This window comes from Amblyomma maculatum, chromosome 9 (assembly GCF_055883805.1).
Source record: "Amblyomma maculatum isolate TAMU_Amacu chromosome 9, ASM5588380v1, whole genome shotgun sequence".
Taxonomy (NCBI): domain Eukaryota; kingdom Metazoa; phylum Arthropoda; class Arachnida; order Ixodida; family Ixodidae; genus Amblyomma; species Amblyomma maculatum.
Genome location: NC_139352.1, coordinates 30,411,557 through 30,430,711, shown reverse-complemented (window position 1 = coordinate 30,430,711; position 19,155 = coordinate 30,411,557). Strand labels below are relative to the sequence as shown.

Genomic DNA, 19,155 nt, shown 5'->3' with positions numbered 1-19,155 from the left:
GCTGCCGGCTTTGGGATGACTGTTCATAGATAGTTACTCTCCATCTCACATAGTTTATTCTGCGAAAGTTCATAAGACTTACAGTGTACAGTTGGTAAACTAAGCTGTGAAAAATAATTTAAAAAAAAAAAGGTATCTTCTAGTAATGAAACTTTCTTGTCACAGTAAGCCATAGGAGGGCTATTGGTGTTTCACAGGAACTTGGAAACAATTGTAACATAGAAAGGGGCTGTTTTACTGAGCCGCACTCTCTCTCTCCTGTGTACAGACAATAAGCAGCTGGCACGGTCAGGCACCAACTGCCTGGAGAACCTGGTGATTTCGAACGGCACCAAGTTCAGCACGGAGACGTGGGACAAGACATGCCAGTGCATGCTGGACATCTTTCGGACCACCCTGCCGGCCACGTGAGTGGTGTTCCACCCGCTCCCAAACAGACACCTGTTTGCCTTAAAGCCGGCTAAGAGGACGCAACACGAGGACAGAGGAGCAAACAGGACAGAGGCCGTGTTCACTGTGTTGCATCTTTTCGGCCGATATTGAATAGTATTCATACCAACTTGCCCAGTCGTCAGCCTTACCGAAGGACACCTATTTGCAGCTAGTTTAAATCTTGCTGGACGCAAAATTAAAAGGGAGGTTTAGAACTTTGCAAGAATGTGAAGGTAAAAGCCTAGTTGGACGTTCTGTTGATATCTCTTCCTCTTCCCTGATTACGGCCTGATATGTCATCACCCATAGGGATGTGGAATGAAGCTCTGGTTGCGCTCCCTGACTGCACTCTGTTGCCCTTTCTCGAAACGTTCCTCCCTCCTGCACTGCTTTTTTTTCTTTCCCAGCATTCTCTAGTCTTCCGTACCTTGCAATGTGACCTTCAAACACGGAGATCTAAGGCTTTCGTCTTAATTGTTTGTTTCCCGGAAAGGAACGCCATAACAACTTTCTTACGTTGTGCACCTACAATGCATTGTGATGTAAAGGATGGAGGACGAAGGTAACTAAGGAAAGGGAGATGCTGTAGGGGAGACATTGATAGTCTTGCAGTTTCCGGTTAAGCAATGAGACTTTACGTTAAATAGGGTAAGTTCTTTATGACAACAGACAGCAGCTCAATTAAAAGTGCTCATTCTCATCGATTCTCTGGCATACGGGATTAATGCAGCGTTTCTGAATGTGGAAAACAGCAGTTTGTATCCGCATGTTCGGAATTTCTCTCGTCTTATTTTTTCTACAAAAATTTAATAAAGGATTTACCATCGTCCCTGGGTATCAATACTTTTTAGGTTGCATTCTTTAGTGCTTTAGCGACCAAACTACCTGCAGAGAACAATGGGAGATACAGTACTGTACCAATGTGTGAAGAGAATTACAAAGAATCATTTACAGTCTTCTCTGGCTGTGCATGAAGTTGTAGGCTGCAGTTGGAGATACTCTTGAGCAAAGTCGCCTTTTACGAGGGATGTCAGACAAGCTGCGAGGTGAAGCCAACAGTTGGGATACTGTACTGCTGAGAGATTCAAATTGTATATTGTGGTGGCCTCCAAATTATTGACATAAGCTACGCAGTGTAGCTTAATGTGTACTGGCATTGCATTACACATGAACATCTTTCACTTCAATGAGAACACAGCTGCATAACTAAGATTTGTTCCCACAACCTTCACCTCACCGTGCCATCAGAAGCACACTGTAGGCGCTCATGAAGCTCACAAACCGTATCCAAGAGTTGACAGTGCGCCTCCCATGTGTTTGTGTAAGACATGTATGGTCTCTCTAACCATGCACCATTTTCAGTAACTCGTATTGTTGTTCGTTCAGAGAGGCATTCCCTGCTCTGGAAAGTTTTAATTAAAGTAGGAGTCTTTCATTTGTGCCAGTCATTCATCATTCGACCTCAACTGTGCTCGAGTTGTGGTATCCATTTATTGGGCATGTATTGGGCACACAGAGAGGGTCCCTAATTCCTTTTTTTTTTTTTTTGTTTTTTTTCTTTTTCTTGCTTTGCCCAGCCTTCTCACATGGAAGCCCAACAAAGATGGCAGTGTCCACCAGGAGCCCGTGAGCAGTCAGGACGATTCAGACACAAGATCCAGTGAGTTCGTAGTTCCACTCTGTCACTGAGCAATAGGTAGTGTGTCTGTGCAACAGAAAGTCAGTAAGTTGAGTTTGTTTAATTTTGCTTGGATAGTTCGAGGTAACGGTTTATGTGCTGTCTCAATTGTACTTGTTGCTGTGGCGACTGTTGCTTGTCGAATTTTGTGTCAGGTGTCTGGGAGTGCATTTGTTATGTACAGTAAATGTCGCAGAGTAAGTAGGACTTGACCGCAGCATGCTTGCTCAGTGACGCTTACTGCATTTACTGCATTGCTCAGTGACATGACATATGCATTTGATAAACCACTTTCAGAATGGCTTTTCATGGACCTTTAAACTTGTAATGTGCTCGTGGACTTCCGTATTTACTGGAATGTAACACGACCACGAATGTAGCTCGAGGGGCGACTTTCCATACTGCCCAGTTGGAAAAAATAAAAACATGAATGTAACGCGATATAAGTGCTTGAAAAAGTACCTTATTAGACATTATGGCTATTGCAGTCTGATCAAAAATGCTCATTCATCGTTGTCGTCGAAGGCCGAGTTCTCGGAAATCCAGTCTTCCTTTTCACTGTCGACCTCCCAAATGATTCGGAAGCCTTTGCGGCCCGGTCCACTTTTAAATATCACCTCCTGCTGCACCTGCAAACCACGTGAGGTAGATTAGCAACGTCTAGTCATCGAGCTGCCGCAGAATTTCAGATTCCTTCTGCTATCACAATAGCCTTTTTAAAGTGAGCGTCGTACCGTGCACAGCGCGTTACCATCGTGCGAAATGCGATAACAACAGAAGTAACCACACTAATCCACTGCGAAAGATGCGACAAGCGCGTGATCAAGGGGACAATATGATTCTGAGCCTACAAGAAAAAGCGCAACGCTTTGATTTTGGATGGATTGGTATTTGGCTGATTTGGCTTCCTTGTACCCATGTTGCCAACATAACATTGTAGAACCGCAGAAACCGAAACAGTATGGTGGCAGATTCAATATGGCTGCACCGTGGTGCTGCTTTAGCCAGCCGAATCGCAGTGTTCGATTATAACGCGAAGGTAGACTTTGAGAGCCAAAAATCATGACAAAAACTCTTGTTACATTATAGTAAATACATGTCCTTCATTGAGAAAAAAGAAAGAATTATTGGGATTAGAGTTTGAAGAAGACTACACATACATAGCGTTCAAGAAGAAAGTGTCGGAACAGCTTTTTTAGCCATATTAAAGGAGTGTAGACACCTATTTATGAAGCGTCAAATAGAATATGACCGCTTTCCTGATTAGACAGACTCTCCGCAAGCAATCCCAACCTCTCGCATTGCTGTGAAGATATTTTATTTTAAATATAAGCCAAGTAAATACTCCGCCTTTCATAACTCATCGACAGTGACATCTCTGTGATGAAAACGTGTACATGTGTAAACATGACGTCTTCAAACAACTGTGGCGTGGAGTCAGGAAAGCAACGAGTAGTGATCACACAGGGTAGCTCACCGTGCCTGATTCGAACGCCTCGCTTGAGTCCGGCCCCGCCGTCCATGGGAACGTTCTGCGCTTCTGCTAGCTTGACTCGATTGCCTTTCACACTGCCTTCGTAGGTGCACGTCACAATTACTTAAACTGGCGTTGATTCCACGGTCGGCGTGTTTTTCAAGCGCAAAGCTTGGGTTTACTTGGCGCGCGCGGACACACCGATCAGACTTCGAAAAGGGGAAGCAGAATTTTTTCTTTTCATTTTATGCCAGACTCGTACAACTTGAACCTGTTGTACATATACAGACTGCCTGCTATATTTGGGCCCCTATAACATGCCTGCACAAGTGCAAAGCATTCAGTAAAGGCGCCTTCCGCTGCCGCACCAGGAGACGAACTGCGCCGCTCCCTGCTTGCCCTTGACGTTGCTAAGCCTAGCTAGTTTCACATTGAAGCTCCAGCGGACGGCGTTTCCAAACAAGCTGACGCTATAACAAACGTTGCACTTTCGCGCCGCTTTACTCATAATAAAATATGTTCTTGATTTGCATGATGCCTTCAACAGCAGAGCTAGCAGACGCCAAGCGCAGTGCACCGGGTAGCAGCAGCAAAGTGACGTGGGAAAAAATGTTCGCTTGTATTGCTGTAATAACGTCTACCAGCACCTCAGTATTGGCCGAGCAATCCTCCCAATTTAATCGTTATTGATCGTCATTCGTACAAGGAGTCATGTAAGCGAATAAACAGCAATACGCGTTAGATCATAGCTTGGGAGCCGATCGCGGTGCCTTTACAATGCCAGATGGCGCCACATGCTTGGACAGTAGCATGCAGACCTGGCGCTTCGAGGTCAATCAGCGCGTGAGCAGGTGTGAGCACGGGAGCTATAGGGAGCAATGCGATAGCAGGCCATGGTAGCTGATCACTCCGTGCTGTAATTCTGTAGTGACTTTCTTTTTTTTTTTTTTTTTCGAACACTAGCTTGGCTCACAGTGCTGGCAAACCGGGATGAGAGAGCAGCATCTTCACTGTAGTCAGTTTCTTTGTTCAACATGCCCTACCAGTTGAAATTTTCTGCACGCCAATCGAGCAAGCGTTCGTGGTTGCTGTTGATTCCTGCTTCGTCGCTTTAGTTGCTTGCGAGGGGGGTCGAACTCAAAAGTATTTCGCAATGTCACTAACGTCTGCCCCTTTTTGCGGAACAGCGTCGCAATACTAATTATGCTATGCTGAAGCGCTGCTTGACGATATTTTCTTGCACGCGCGATCGCAAGCAGATGAAAAACGCTGCCCGTATGCGTCATTGGATTCCGCGTTTACGTCTCGCCAGCCATGCCAGTAGGGGGCGCTCGTGGCATTTTCTGAGCCCATCCGATACAAAGGGTGTAACCACAACTCATCATCATCATCACATCTTTGACGTCATTGCGCTCGTGCTTGGAGAGATCGAAACCGAAACTGGTCCTGATAATTGCCCTGATAATTAATTAATTGAGCTGTGCTGAGGCTTTTTGGGTCTCATTCCCTCTGTTTTGGACCATCATGTATTGATTAAAGCAAAAATATCGAAACAGAAAATGTGTCTATACACCTTTAAGGTTCTCTTTCCCTTCAGATGTCAGTGGCATATCGCAGGTTTCTGCAAGAAATAAGGAAAGCTACTTGGGCCACTAATACCTTCATGTTTTTCGTTGTGTAATGCGCAGAAGATGAGGTGCTGTTCAACTCCCTCAAGATCAAGTGCGTCGTCCAGCTGGAGCTCATTCAGACAATCGACAACATAGTATTTTTCCCGGCCACCAGTCGGAAAGAAGACGCAGAAAACCTCGCCGCTGCCCAGGTAATTCTCATTTTTCATTCCCTCTTTTTTTTCACCACCTACAACATTTGTCCCATGGGACCTATTTTAACTGTTTTTTTTTCTGCATTGGAGAAAATGAGAGGCTTAGGGGCATCTCACTTTATGTTATAGCTACTTTTGCGGTGTATAGTTACTTTACTTTTACTTTTAGTTACTACTTTACTTGTAGTTACTTTTATGCTGTATGAACAGTTTAATGAACAGCGTAAAAGTAGCACACAGAGAGCTGCTGTTTTTCAGAGAAGTCTATGCCAGTTAGAGACCAGCAAAATTTTAATGCTTAATTGCGAGATACCTCAATTACTAATTTTGACAGTGTGGTATCAATTAGATCACCAATCTGTAATGTTGATGGGTCTGCATTTTTGACGCGACAGCATTCAGGGTTCATTCTGTGGTGCAGAAAATTTGCCGTCAGCCATCATTTGTCGGTGGCGGCGTTAGACCTCTGTGGAAAATCCTGATTGTTTGAACACTGCACAACACTTGCATTAAACAGGATGTCACACACGGAAGGGTAAGGATTAAAACATGATGTGTAATGCAAAATAAATATATTTGACTTTATTAAAACCTGATTTTGCCGAAAGGAAAACTTCCAAGAATTTTAGCTGGGATTAAAACCTTGGTGTTGCGTGGCAGACACGCTAAAAACTAGGCAGTATGCAGGGCATGCTTGTGCGGCTTGGTAGCAAGTTTTGGTTTGTATCTGTGTCGTGTTGTATTTCACTTAGGGCCGGCTGGCCACCTGCTGCAGGCGACGCTCGGGATTCGTGTCGTCTACGATAGCCCCGCTGTGACGAAAGTGGTATCTTATGGCCACATGCTATAATATGCATGTGTGTGATTGGAGGGGATCACAGGCCACTATAGCGTCGTGCCCGCAAAGTGGACCTTAGGCGTCCCCCTAATTTTCTGTCAATTACGTATTGGCAGCATGTGTTTTGAAAGAGGGCCCTAAAATGGCACCCTGCCAGACATGAAGCTATGATGCAGTAGTATATTAACATGAAGCCATGCTTTTTTTTTCTTCTTGCTTGTTGGGCTGGGGGAATTGGGCTAGAGCTTTGTCTGCAAAATTGTCACAGCTACTAGACCAGGCAGATGCAAGAAGTATAGCGCAGTAATTTATGATAACTTGCTTTGATTTCCACAAGGACAGAGAGGTAAGGTTTTATTGGTTAATGCCTAGTGCATTGTGTAGTGCTCTGCTATGTGCATATCTATTAGTAACCAACGGAAATGAACACAACTGGCTCGTGTATCCAAGTCCACCATTTGTGTCTGTCATTTTATTAAAAATGTTACCTTTTTCTTTACCTGGCCATCAGATCATTTTATGTCTAGTTAAATTTTCGATTATACTTCCAGCCGTTACGTTCAACTTTTTTTTTGTTTCCTTTATTTTTTTTTACATTCATAGCATTTCATGATTTTTCGCCATTTCACATGGTAAACATCCAATGTCAGTCTCTAGCGCTCTTTTGCCTCAGGTGCCCTTCCGTTATGAAACATTACAAATCATCATCGGCATCATTTTTTGCTTTCTGATTTTTTTATTTATTTAATTTTTTCACCTGTGCTGCGTCTGTGGAGAAGAGCTCGTAGCAAGGGTTTATTAATTCTGCCAATTACGATAACCTGAACCTATCTTACCTGTACTTACCTATGGGGCTGAAACATGGAAGCTAACAAAGAGGGTTCTACTTAAGGGGGGACATGGGTCTTGAGCAAAATTTTCTTAATATTTGTCCTGTCAGTATGAAATTTGCAGGGTTTATGTAAATTCTTGTGCTGGTTTCAAATATGTTGTTAGTTTTCTTCTACATAAATTTGCTGAGTAGTTACAGCAACTTTGCTGTTCCCGACTTGCGGGAAGCTTGTAAAAATATCTACTGAAGGGAAATTGCTAAAATGCACATGGATCTGTTCCTGAATGTCTAAGGAACACAATAAAATAAGTTTTGTGCTTCTGCCTTACTACAAGCCAAAGTTATGGAAGTTTTAAGTTTCAGCTTCACAAGTGCAACCACCCCCTTTCTACATCTTCTTATGTTTAAAAATTTTTCATGCAGTTGAGACCTTGTATAATAGCTTTATTGTGTTCCTTTAACACTCACGAGCCAGTAAAAAAAAATAATTACAATCTAACGAGTAGGAGAGCCACAATGCCACCCGCAAAATAGAAGGGTAGGCAAAATTTTTATTTTGAGAAAAATGAAAAAAACTAATTGCAATGTCAAACAATGCAGGCCACTGTGGCCTAGAAGGCTCCTGGACAGTAATCTGCATTGGGTTTGCCCTTCTGCTTTCGTTTTGCTGCAGTCTGAAAAGCTGCAGAGGAAGCACGCTTCCTCTCTGCTCTCAGACATTCACTGGTGCAATGCACACGTTTACAACTTAAAATGGCTATAAACCTCCAGGAATGTAGTCTCTTTGCTTTCCAACGTCCAAGTGTCGCCTCTTTCATTTTGATTTGCACTTGCAGCACATTCAGTTGTCACTTTTTCGTTTTTTTTTTTTTAATTTTTTTTTTTTACGTACATCGTTTTGCTACGTCCTCGCATCAAGACTGCGGTGAGGAACGTTTATTGCGGAAAAGAAATGTAATTTGGAGCTGTTTGCTGCTTCCCAGTGCTCTGCATTGCACTGGAAGCAAGTGAATTCCCTAAGGACTATAAACGAGGTCCGATCGGCGCAAACGCGTGGCGAGCTCTACGAAGACGACGTGTCCCGCAGTTTACGCATTGAAGAATAAGTTTGACGGCGATTCCTTATCCCAGTTCACTTTTTTAAATGCCAATATCGCCGCCGTATGTTTTACGCTTCGCCAATCTCGGCAAACTGTTTAGATCTGACGATCGTGAACTCCGCATCGCCAAGCGGACTGTCCGCCGCGCTGCCGTCATCGTTACGAACACAATCCGTTTACCGCTTCGTTGCTGGAGTTGGCACGAGTTCAAGCTTTTCCTGTTTTGAGCTTATCTTTCTGCTCATCTGCGGCCTGCGTTATCACTGTCGCGGCGGGTGCGACCGCTGGCAGTAGCAGTCCCCCGTGCTGGGGAACACGCTAGGCCTACTTCAGGCTCGTACACACGATCGTTCGGCGCACGATTTTCGTCGGCCTGAGCGCGCACAGCCGGGGCAGGGCATCACTTGAGATGATTATTCAACTATTTTTTTTTCACTTTTTTCACAAATTCTTGCCATGAACGCACCTCGCGGTTCGGAACCAAGCGCGGCCGGCGTCACGTCTCCGCCGTCTCCCCGCGGCTCGAGCGCGCCGAGCAGACGCCGTCAGCCAGCTCCACCAATGCGGGGACGCCTTATCGTCACGTGCACCCCGAAAGCCAATGGGATTGCAAATGCCACGTTTTCTTTTTTGCTATTTTTTATGCGACCAATGGGCGAATGTAAACAGCAGAGGCGGCAATTTGAAGACGAAAGGCGGCTCTTTCGAATAAGACCAAGATGGCTACGGTGCCGCGCACAAAATGGGAGCTAAGCCTCGCGGAAAATGGTTGTTTCGGGGGTCGTTTTCGGCCCAAATTTGGGCGACATCGATTATATAAATTGGCATTGTGACTAAAATACCGACCCTAGAGATGAAAAACTTAGCAGATAGGTAGATAAAGAGCTACTGATTTCACAAATCACATTTTCTAAAAAGTGATTTTTTCGTGATTTTTTGGTCCGAAAGACCCGTGTCCCCCCTTAAGTTGAGGACAACGCAGAGGGCTAAGGAAAGAAAAATGGTAGGAATAACGTTAAAAGATAGGAAACGTGCAGAGTGGGTCAGATAAATAACTCAAGCCACTGATATTCTACTGGAAATAAAAAAGAAGAAATGGGCATGGGCAGACATGTAGCGCGAAGAAAGGATAACCGATGGTCACTTAGTGTAAAAAACTGGATTCCAAGGGAAGGAAAGCGTAGCAGGGGATGGCAGAAAATTAGGTGGGTGGATGAGGTTAAGAAGGTGGTCGCAGGGGTCAACTGGATGCAGCTAGCACAGGACCGGGTTAATTCGAGGAATATGCGAGAGGCCTTCGCCCTTCAGTAGGTGAGGATGATGGTGATGATGAACTAAAATTTATTGGCAATAAGTGGGAGAGATTGCAGTGCTGCCCGTCATGAACTGGGAAACTTGCGATTGATGGTGCCCTGCACCTTTTTTTCTGTCGTCACATCTACATTTCGAGCAAGTGTGATGGTGAATTCGTATGCTTCGAGTTGCGCGATAATCTTCTAACGTTATAGGTCAGTCAGCTTTGTCAGAACTGTACCTGTGACAGTATGCCGTACTGGTTTCTCTCGTACAATCAGGCTAACTCTGTCTGCGGTCTTCTCTGCAGGCGGAAGTGGCGCCCCCGGCACAGCAGCAGGCCATGTCGGTGAGTGGCGGTCAGCAGCTGGAGCAACGGTTTGCCCGCTCTCTGTCCCTGGACCAGCAGCAGCAGCAGGAGGAACAGGGCATGTACAGCTTCCTAACGTCAGCCCAGCTGCTGCAGCTGGTCGATTGCCTGCTTGAGTCGCACCGCTTCGCCAAGGCCTTCAACTCGGACAGCGAGCAGCGAAACCTCCTGTGGCGAGCGGGCTTCCGTGGAAACGTCAAGCCCAACCTGCTCACTCAGGTGAGTTGCCCCCTGACGGTAAAAGTTCTCAAGGCGCCTCCCCTTGCGCCTAGTCGCTGCCATTAATTCAACTTCAGAATGTCCCAAAATGCTGTCCAGGTTCACCATTGTAGATATTCTAACAAGAGAGTAATTACTCGTTGACATCCACCCAAGCGCAGTCTGCGACTACAAAGGAAAGCTATACAGCTTTTCCAGAAACTTCCTGATTGAACAAAAATTCCTCCTGGTCCTGGAATCGAAGTCCGGACCTCTGCTTTTCCAGGGCTGACATCCACCCATTTAGCAATTACTCCCCTATTACTCCCTTGTTACTGATTACTCCCTTATTATAAGGGAGGAGTAATACTCACTCCCTTTCACATGTGAAAGGGAGTGATCACTTCCTTATTACTCCCTTGTTACAGTTAATGGGTAGTTACTCCTTTATTATATATCTACTCCACCTTGGGGGATTCTCTTAAATATTTGACCAATAGTTGATATTCATAAGAAGAGGAGGCTGCTGACTTTTATACATTGTGGTTCACCTTGTGGGAAGTCTGGGGCTTGTGCATTAGGCTTCGGATGATGTGAAGCCCTGCATTTGTGCTCACAATTTTTTGGGCTTCTCATCTGGGGCTGTTGTGGCTGTCGTGGGCATCGGGTTTCACACATGTGAAGCTGCTGAACACTCATAAAAACACCGCTCTGCGTACCTATGCGATGAGTTTCATTAGAACATGTCATGATAACCGCTGAAAGCTGATGTTCTTTTCTGAAAATTATTGTAGTTTTACTAGCACATCAGGTGTTTTATCCATTTCTTATGGCATTGACATTTAGCTCTTATGGCATAAGTCTGCATTGTTATATAAGAAATTTTATCTTGAGGAGAGGCTTTTTGCTTATAGGCAAGCATAACACTGAATTTGTAGTATTGGTCGGTTATGGTTACCACCCCCAATATTTTTATGATTTAATTTAAAATGAAGTCAGGATTGGGCTGGACAAGGATAGTAAATGTTGTATTGAGCGATGAAACCGTGGAACAATGTAGTTTTTTTTTTCACTTATGATTAGGATCAGTTTCACTGCAAATGCAAATACTGGAACAAATTTTGACAACGATCAGCCTATGAGCCAGCAAATAAAATATTTGCAGCCTAGGAGGGGGTTTGCTGAAACTCATGCAGCGTAGAAAACCAGTTTTATCATGTGCATTAATTTACTGACTGCCCAAATCGTGGGTCGATGAGTTTCGTGTTGAGGTTTCAACCATCTTATATTCATGAACATAGCGTAAAAAAATTAAAAATAAAAGGGCTGGTTGACAAAGCGTGATTTTCTTTATGTCTGTCTCTTTTTTTTTTGTTTCATTTATTGCTCGGTCTCCTTTCTATCACTTATGGGGTGTCCCATAGGGAAGAGGGGTAAATATTTTTTCTACGTCATCTTTCTGCAGTGTCTGACTCATGTAGGTTTGCATTTGTCTTTTGCTGCCGTTGTCATCATGTTCTAGCTCTTCAACGAGCCTGAAGGGTCTAGATAATGTTGGTCGCATGGGCAGCCAAGAACTGTATATGTGACCTAAACTTGTCTTGAGTCACCCTTCACATTGTTCCTTATCATTGTTGATTGCCCTTGTGGGTGATACCACCAATCTTCTCCCTTATCTTTGCTGTTATATCATCAAGTAAGGTCTCCTGAATTGCTGTGCCCCTACTGTTTGGTGACATCGTTGATGTGGAATTGCTGTGTGTGCAGTATAGATAAGAATGCAGTGAAATTGTTGTCTGGCGTTAAGATAATGGAATGGCATCCTGTCTACACGATATTGTGTTATTTTGCTTCATCATGGCCTCATTAAAGCATGAAAGGATCGGAAAGCAGTTTATGAGCTGGCTGGGTACGGATATTTTCCAACTGGCAGAAGTAAAGAATGGTCTTTGCAAGATGGAGTCTTGCCGCCTAATTTAGCATAGTCTGTATGTAACGGATGCAATTCATGAAAATGTAGCGCAGTCAAGAAACAAACCGCCTCGAGGGTCACCTGGTTGTACAATGCGTAATTCACCATCACACCTTTCAGTGATTTATCGTTGTTGCAATGAAACTTTATTATATCATACAGGTAAAAAAGAAAATACTAAGATAGTTGGATATAGCTGAAATTCGTTACATAAGATTTCGTCGAAAATGCGCTCAAAAGGTACACAGTTGACCAAGGGGTGTGTTGGCAACAGCAGCGTTCCTTCTAACAGGGATGCCTTTTTTAAAGTTCGAGCCCCGTTTTCAAGGTGCTCATGGTGGTTAAGGGGATGTAAAAAAAATTGAAAATGGTCGTTAGGTTCGCAATCCCACACACCATAGCCAGCACACAGTGGTTGCAGCAGGTCAAGTGTAAGTTAGGGTGGCTTTCCCACGTTAGAGATCAGTCTTGTCACATAGAAAGTGATACGTTGGACCTGGAGCTATCGGCATTTTCACCACTTCCATGACAGCTCACATTAGAGGAGGATGGTTACTGCAAAGGTACAACCTCTACACCACGGTATACTCTGTAGTGGTGCTGGCAAGAGGGAATTAAAAAAAATCTGCCTTGGCTTCAGTCTTTTTTTTTTCACACTGCGGCTTGTCGCATGTGTAGTTCCATCTAAACAGCAGATGGTGGTTAGGTTGCTATAAACACATTCCAAAGAGCAAAATTTGCATGTGTTTGCTATAAGTGTCTCGGAAGAGCAGTATTGCAATAAGAGTAATAGAGTGAACCTCGCTAATTTGGCCTTCAGGGTACTAGGAAAATTGTTCAAAAGTTTTAATTATTGAATTGCTCTAAAAAGCACACCTCAGTGCGAACTGGCTCGAGCCTGCCCGTGACCAAATTAATCAGCATGTGGTGCATAGACCAGAGTCCTTCAATGCTTTTTTTCTAGTCACGAAACTCCCGCCAAAGTTTCATATAGGGTCAGCGCTGGCCACTAGAGATACAGTTGGGCACTGTAGGGCATTTACCACTGCCAGAGCTGCAGGCGACTGTCATATTTCGAGTTTTATTTGCACCTAAAGTTAAAATTGTCTCATGATAGTCGTATTAGTTGATGTAAGGATGTGCTTCTCATTAGGCAATTGCACGAAAGACAAGGACAGCGCTAATGATATACGCGTATGCCTCACCGGAGCAGACGCAGGCGTGAAACTAACTGCAAAAAACCTGCTATGAATGAAATTTATAAACTTGCAGGGCACGCTTAGCCCCACTACACGAGCCGCAGCACCGTTTACTTGCTTCCTGCCTACACGCTGTTCTCTCCGATCACAAAACTTGCAGCACGCAAGCGGAAATGCCACCGCAGTCCGTGTTGAACACGTAGCGCGTGATCGCTACGCTAATCACCGGATATCGGTTGGCAAATCGTCAGCAACACATTTTCTGTGCTTTATTTGCCCTTGTCGCTCTATGGTGAGGGTCAGCGATGTGCCGATGTCAGGGCACAGTGCCGCCGGTGCCACCACGTTGTCGAGATTGGAGCTGTCGGGCACGCGTAGGCCTACACATCGCGGTGCTCTGCTGTCTTCGCCAGCCAATAGCGGCCGTTTTTTCTTCTTGGGCCCGGCCACAGCCGCGGCGCACGGCTGCTGCGGCTTCCATGGCGTTGACTTTGATCGCTGCTTCAAGCTTTTTTTTTTTGCCACTTGTTTTTCAATTATGTCATGAATTCGAGAAACGAGTGCTTAAAGATAATAGCACAAGATTCTGCGATTTGCGAGTGTGTGCAATTTTTTGTCAGGAATGCGTCGATGGCGATAACTGCACCTCGGCGCTACAGCTGTTTGCTAGCTGTGTACAAACAGTTATCGCTGTTCGCGTCACATAGAATGTAAACTGAGCCAGCTGAGCTCCCTCTGCTGTCACTAAATTTGGAATCACCATGGTCTCCCCAGTTTTCGAGCTAATGGCGACCGCCTATGTGGTTTAAACAATTGTCAAATAGCTTGGAAGGCCTTTGAAAATCCTTGGGATAGCGTTAGGCCGGAGTGCCGGCCTCCCCCGTTGCAGTGATACTGCGTCACTGTTCACAGTGAATTCCTAGACACGAATGATGTCCGCAGCGTGAAGGGCTTTTCACAAATATGCGCATATTTATAGTCGAAAGTAAAGTCACCAGTCTCTTCCCGCAGTATTGCACTCTTCTATTTTTCTGATAGCTCCTTGCAGCAGGGAAGCGAAACAATGAGACCTTCTTGGTCGCACCTTTGGAGCCGCAACGGCATCCTGGTACGCAGCAAGTGTTCGGCATGGTTCCATGCGCACTAGTACATGATGTCAACACACAGCATAACACGAAACGTCGAAATTCGTACTCTAATTACCAGCGGCGATGCTTTCTGATCAGTCGCGACAGTGCTGAGCTCCTCAACAGTGCCCTTCAGCGCCCCGTGGCGGGGCTGTGCGACAGGTGCGGGCGGTATATGAACCTCTCCCGTAGCGTTACGGAGGAGTTTCATGACCAGTAAAAAGCATTAAAGGACTCTGCATAGACTTGTACCCTTGCCACATGGCACGTAAAATGACATTAGGCACCTAATGCCTTAAACTGCTTAATGCCATTACACGCTGAGATCTAATGCCATTTAACTTTTTGATGATGATGATCTAAAGTTATCATAAATATTTTGCAAAGAATATTTCAGTGTTAGAAACATGTAAGAATAAAGGTATTGTTTTAGCAAATGGTGATCATTTTTAACAAACTGAGGATTAGTACTAGCGGTACTAGCCAGTAAGGGCCGTATGTTTGGCCAAATACAGACTGTAAACAAAATGGCGCCTGTGCTGTCGCGGTTTCAGCCGACTCATACCAGTTTTTTAAAACTATATATTACGAATGTGTCGATTTTCAGTTAATATATAAATTTTTATATGCAAAATGTACGCTAACTGGCATAAGCGCTGGGCACGAGAGTATTCATTCCATCATCGAAGGCAAGTCGAATGAGTTGTGGCGAACTCATTACGTTGCGAATGGCATTAGGAGAAATGCCATTAGTTTTCGCGTGTGTGGCACCATGCGAGTGGCATTAACACTTAAGGCATTAGGTGCTTAATGTCATTTTACGTGCCCGTGTGGCAGCGGTATTACACGGGTTTCAACCGGGACCGTGCTTCTAGTTGGTTGGATCTGGGTTGGAGTTCAAATCGATGGCGCTTATAGTAATAATATTGTGGCTCAATTCTACTATTTTACTGTACCTTTTTTTCTAATCAATGCTGGGCAAAAGGTGTCCAACAAACGACTATCTTGTGATCTGTAACAAAGTAGCTTGCATTGATGGTGAGGACGTTGAAGCTGAAGATATTTTTTTTTTGTTGGGGTGAAAGACCCATATTCTCCAAGCATTTCACCCATTAGAAGCCAAGAGCAAGGCTGGGGAAATGTTTGGACCTATAGTTTAACCTATAGTGATGCTAGCCTTCATTGTTGCCTGTGGACCATCATTTCTGATTGCGGGGCAGCTTTTGGAAGTATATCTTTGCATTATAAATTAACTCAAAGAAATTAGTCTTATCTCCAAACTCTATGCACATTGAACTACAACTGTGACAAAGCTTGCAGATTTCTGTTCATGAGGCTGGTCTTTCATCACATCGACCCGAAAGCCCTGTTTAGCATGTTTAAATTTTATGCTGAAATGGGCGTTAATCTAAGAATCATTTCTGCTTTGATGTGAGAAGCTTTGACAAATAGCTTCTGCATACTTCTAGAAAACACTGCTGAGATGTGTGGGCTTGCAAAGGCATTCAACCGGCTGTCGCATGCAACCAGGGAGCTGCTCAGCTCGACCAATGGTCACACCTGTATAGGTTACACGTTCGTCACTTTCTCAGATTGGTCCTGTTCGGAAAGAGACTTGTCAATCTTGGTTGTTCACCAGCAACATGAAGCCGGATGTAAAACTAGCTTACGCTCACTTCAGCTACGCCGCTGATTGGTTACTGATTTGCAACCAGCAGTCACAAGGCTGGAAAACCGAGCAGTGCTCAAATGGCTTGCGACTGTGACTTTTTGACCAACGTGACCATATGCAAGTTTCTTTTCAACCAAAATGGTCACACAACCTCTGCAAGCCGCTTGCTTCTTTGCTTCTTTTTTCAATTACAATTTCCATACTGTAGGCACCTACAATGCTTAATGAACCCTGTTGCCAAGTGTTGGGGGCTTGAGCTGGACAAGTCCTCTGTTGTTCATGGGCAGAACAGTTAACGAAACTCGCTAATAGCACTGCATGTGAGCACAGCTCCTCATCAGTTGATCCGGGTGATGTCATGCAGGAAGCCCAGAGCCTGGCGTGTGTTCTGCGGATCCTGTTCCGCATGTACCGGGACGAAGGCCGACAGGAGGCCTGGCACACGGTGCAGGACCGACTCATTGGCGTGTGCCGGGAGGCGCTCGAGTACTACCTGGCCCTGGCCACGGAGAGTCACCGGGAGTCCTGGGACTCCCTCCTGCTCCTCTTCCTCACACGCGTGCAGCGGCTCGACGACGAGCGGGTGAGGCCATCGCCCATATGTTCATTCTCTCCTCCCGGGGCATCGTTTGCTATGGTAGCCAAAGCCAGAGTGGTTCATGCCATACCCGCCTTCATGCCACACCACCTTTGCTCAGTCATAGAGCTTTGATTTAAACTTGAAGGTTGTGAGATTATGGTGGAAAAAGGTCGTGTCTCGTATAGTAGAGATCGAGCATTCCATTATCTAAGAAACGAAAATTTATAATTCTAATTTGGCATTGAAGATTGCATAAAAATGACTGAAACTTGCTGTGAAACACTGTAATCATCACTCTAGCAACCTACGTGACTACATCTCTGGAAAATGCTACTGGCTTTCGTAAGTATGCAGTGATCTCTGTTCTTTGATGACTGCTTGCGTTATTTTATCATATTTGCAACTCTCTTCGATGCTCTCGTCGGCAATACCACCTTCCTTTCACATTACCTATGATAGGTTTTCAGTGTTTGTCAGTAGATGGCGCCACATGTTTTAAATTCCTTGGATGAAGCAGTGACCATGGCCCCCTAAAACTTCTGCCCGCAAGGCATATTTCCCTGTGCCTAACTGGCTTGGTTGTACAAACTAAAATGGACGCTACCCTGTACTAAGAAGTGCCTACATTACTGTCTGGCGGACAAGATTTATTTTAGTTCTCGACGTATCACTTTTGTTGACACCCAGTCATCGCACTCACTACTCATGGTTTCCAGCATCAGACTACGTAAAGCAGGCACATGCACCATTCGAAAAATTCTCAGCGTTTCTGACAAGATCGCTACAGAATCGACCACTGGAGACAGGAAGCTTTACATTGTGGTGAAAAAAAAAATTGGATGCCTAGAGTGCCGTGTTCTGTCTCTTTAAAATCCTGAACTGAATCTAGAGCTGAAGCCAGAGTGCCTTGTTGTGGTGAAGGTGGAATTTGAGAAGGATAACATTGTTCTAAAGCATTGAAGTGCTCGGAGTGGTGTTGCGTGAACTTCTAGACAGGTGCGAAAAGATTTCGACACGGAGCAAGAACTGTTGTGGTTGGGATGTGTGAGCATTTCGTGAATACATGCATAGTAATTCTGTCTGAAATTAAGAAGCTGCTTTGCTGTTGCAGTTTCGAGCCCACGCGTCGGTGTACTACCCGTACCTGTGTGAGCTGACCTGCATGGAGGTGAAGCCTGCAATACGGGCGGTGCTGCGAAAGTTCTTCCTCCGCGTCGGAACTGCCTTCAACATCTCGCACCACTAGTCGCCATTGTGTGTTTTGCTTACGCAGCCCTTCTGCCTTTTTTTTTGTTTTGTTTCTATTGCTTTACTATTGTTTTTCTTTTATCCTATACATTTTTTTTTTTTGCATCAGCTCTCGCAAGGTAAACAATCTGGTCCTCCACACTCCTGTATTTTGCCAGGATACATTGAAAATGCCGGAAAGGATGCGTTTCAGAGATGTTGGAAATGAATGTAGTGTTTTTAGTACTGTCGTGTTGCACCTTAATTCTTGTGCAAATGACGGTACCCTTCGTCGCAGCCCACAATGCGTGCGTGTGTTGCTCAAAAAGTGACCAGTTGGAGGGTGCGTGCAGAGTGCAATAGGTGGGGAACAAGGTGTTCGTTGGAGAAGCGAAAATAAAAGACGGGGACGGGGTTTGGCGTTTTCATCAGTGCACGTTCCTCCGGTGACGTTTCGCCGACCATGCTGTCATAATGGCATTGTGTGGTACACGAGCAACTATAGGATAGTGAGATCTTTTCTAGACACACTCCCGACCTAGCCGGTAATTTTTCTTCTCGTTTTAGGCATGTGTTTGAAGGCTTTGTTATAGTGATTTACCTCCTTCACATTGCTTTTATATATTAGTATGTTTGAATGCACAGCTAACCAGGTTGGCAAGGAAATTGAGCAGCGCATCAACGTGGCATGACAACAGGAAAAGAAAAAGTAGTGAAGGAGAGGTCTTCAGAAACGTCATTGTGGTTGGCGCAAAGAAAGAACACGTTCTCTATGCAACCGATGCAAGGAACATGCTTGTAAGGCAACATTGTTGTGGAATCATTGCTGTTAAAGCTTTTTATTTTTCCCTCTCGCCCTTTTTTTTCTGTCAGTCAATGCCGTCCTGAAGCAGTTTTTTTGCATGGGACAGGACATCGAAAGAACCACATGCGGCTGCGTCATTTCAAGCTGTGCCGATGTCGTACCATAGTGTATTTTTCTCGGAGTCATTAATTTATTTTTGCCCAGAAAATGCAGACATTCCAGTGCGTGTGTGTACGTGTGAGTGGATGTGTGTGAGTGTGTGTGTGCGATGGAGAAAAAAATGTTGTTGCTTCTTTTGTCTGCACAGAGCTTGTATAAAAGCAGGCTGTGGCCATAGATGAAAATAAATAGATTCAGGCTTTATGTTGTCTCTGCATTTGATTCATAGCTTTGGAGTATCAAGATTGTAAAACAATGCAAAGAGGCCACGGACAAGCAAGAAATAAGATATCCTTATCCTGCCTTTTGCTCATCCATGGTCTTTTTGTGCAGTTTTACAATCATGCAATACGAATTAGCTTGTCCTTGTTTTA

General features: G+C 44.7%; 1 protein-coding gene across 2 annotated transcripts in view; it reads left to right on the top strand.

The window, feature by feature from the left end:
• The window catches only part of Sec71 (ADP ribosylation factor guanine nucleotide exchange factor Sec71), a 65,686-nt gene extending 46,701 nt beyond the window's left edge, over positions 1–18,985 (top strand). For both annotated transcript variants that reach the window (XM_084578496.1, XM_084578495.1), the window contains exons 23-28: positions 269–407; positions 2,010–2,092; positions 5,273–5,406; positions 9,783–10,061; positions 16,375–16,593; positions 17,702–18,985. In XM_084578496.1, coding sequence (XP_084434622.1) covers positions 269–407; positions 2,010–2,092; positions 5,273–5,406; positions 9,783–10,061; positions 16,375–16,593; positions 17,702–17,836 — 989 coding nt within the window. In that variant the 3' untranslated portion in view covers positions 17,837–18,985. The remainder of the gene's footprint in view (positions 1–268; positions 408–2,009; positions 2,093–5,272; positions 5,407–9,782; positions 10,062–16,374; positions 16,594–17,701) is intronic.
• The last annotated feature ends 170 nt before the right edge of the window (positions 18,986–19,155 follow it).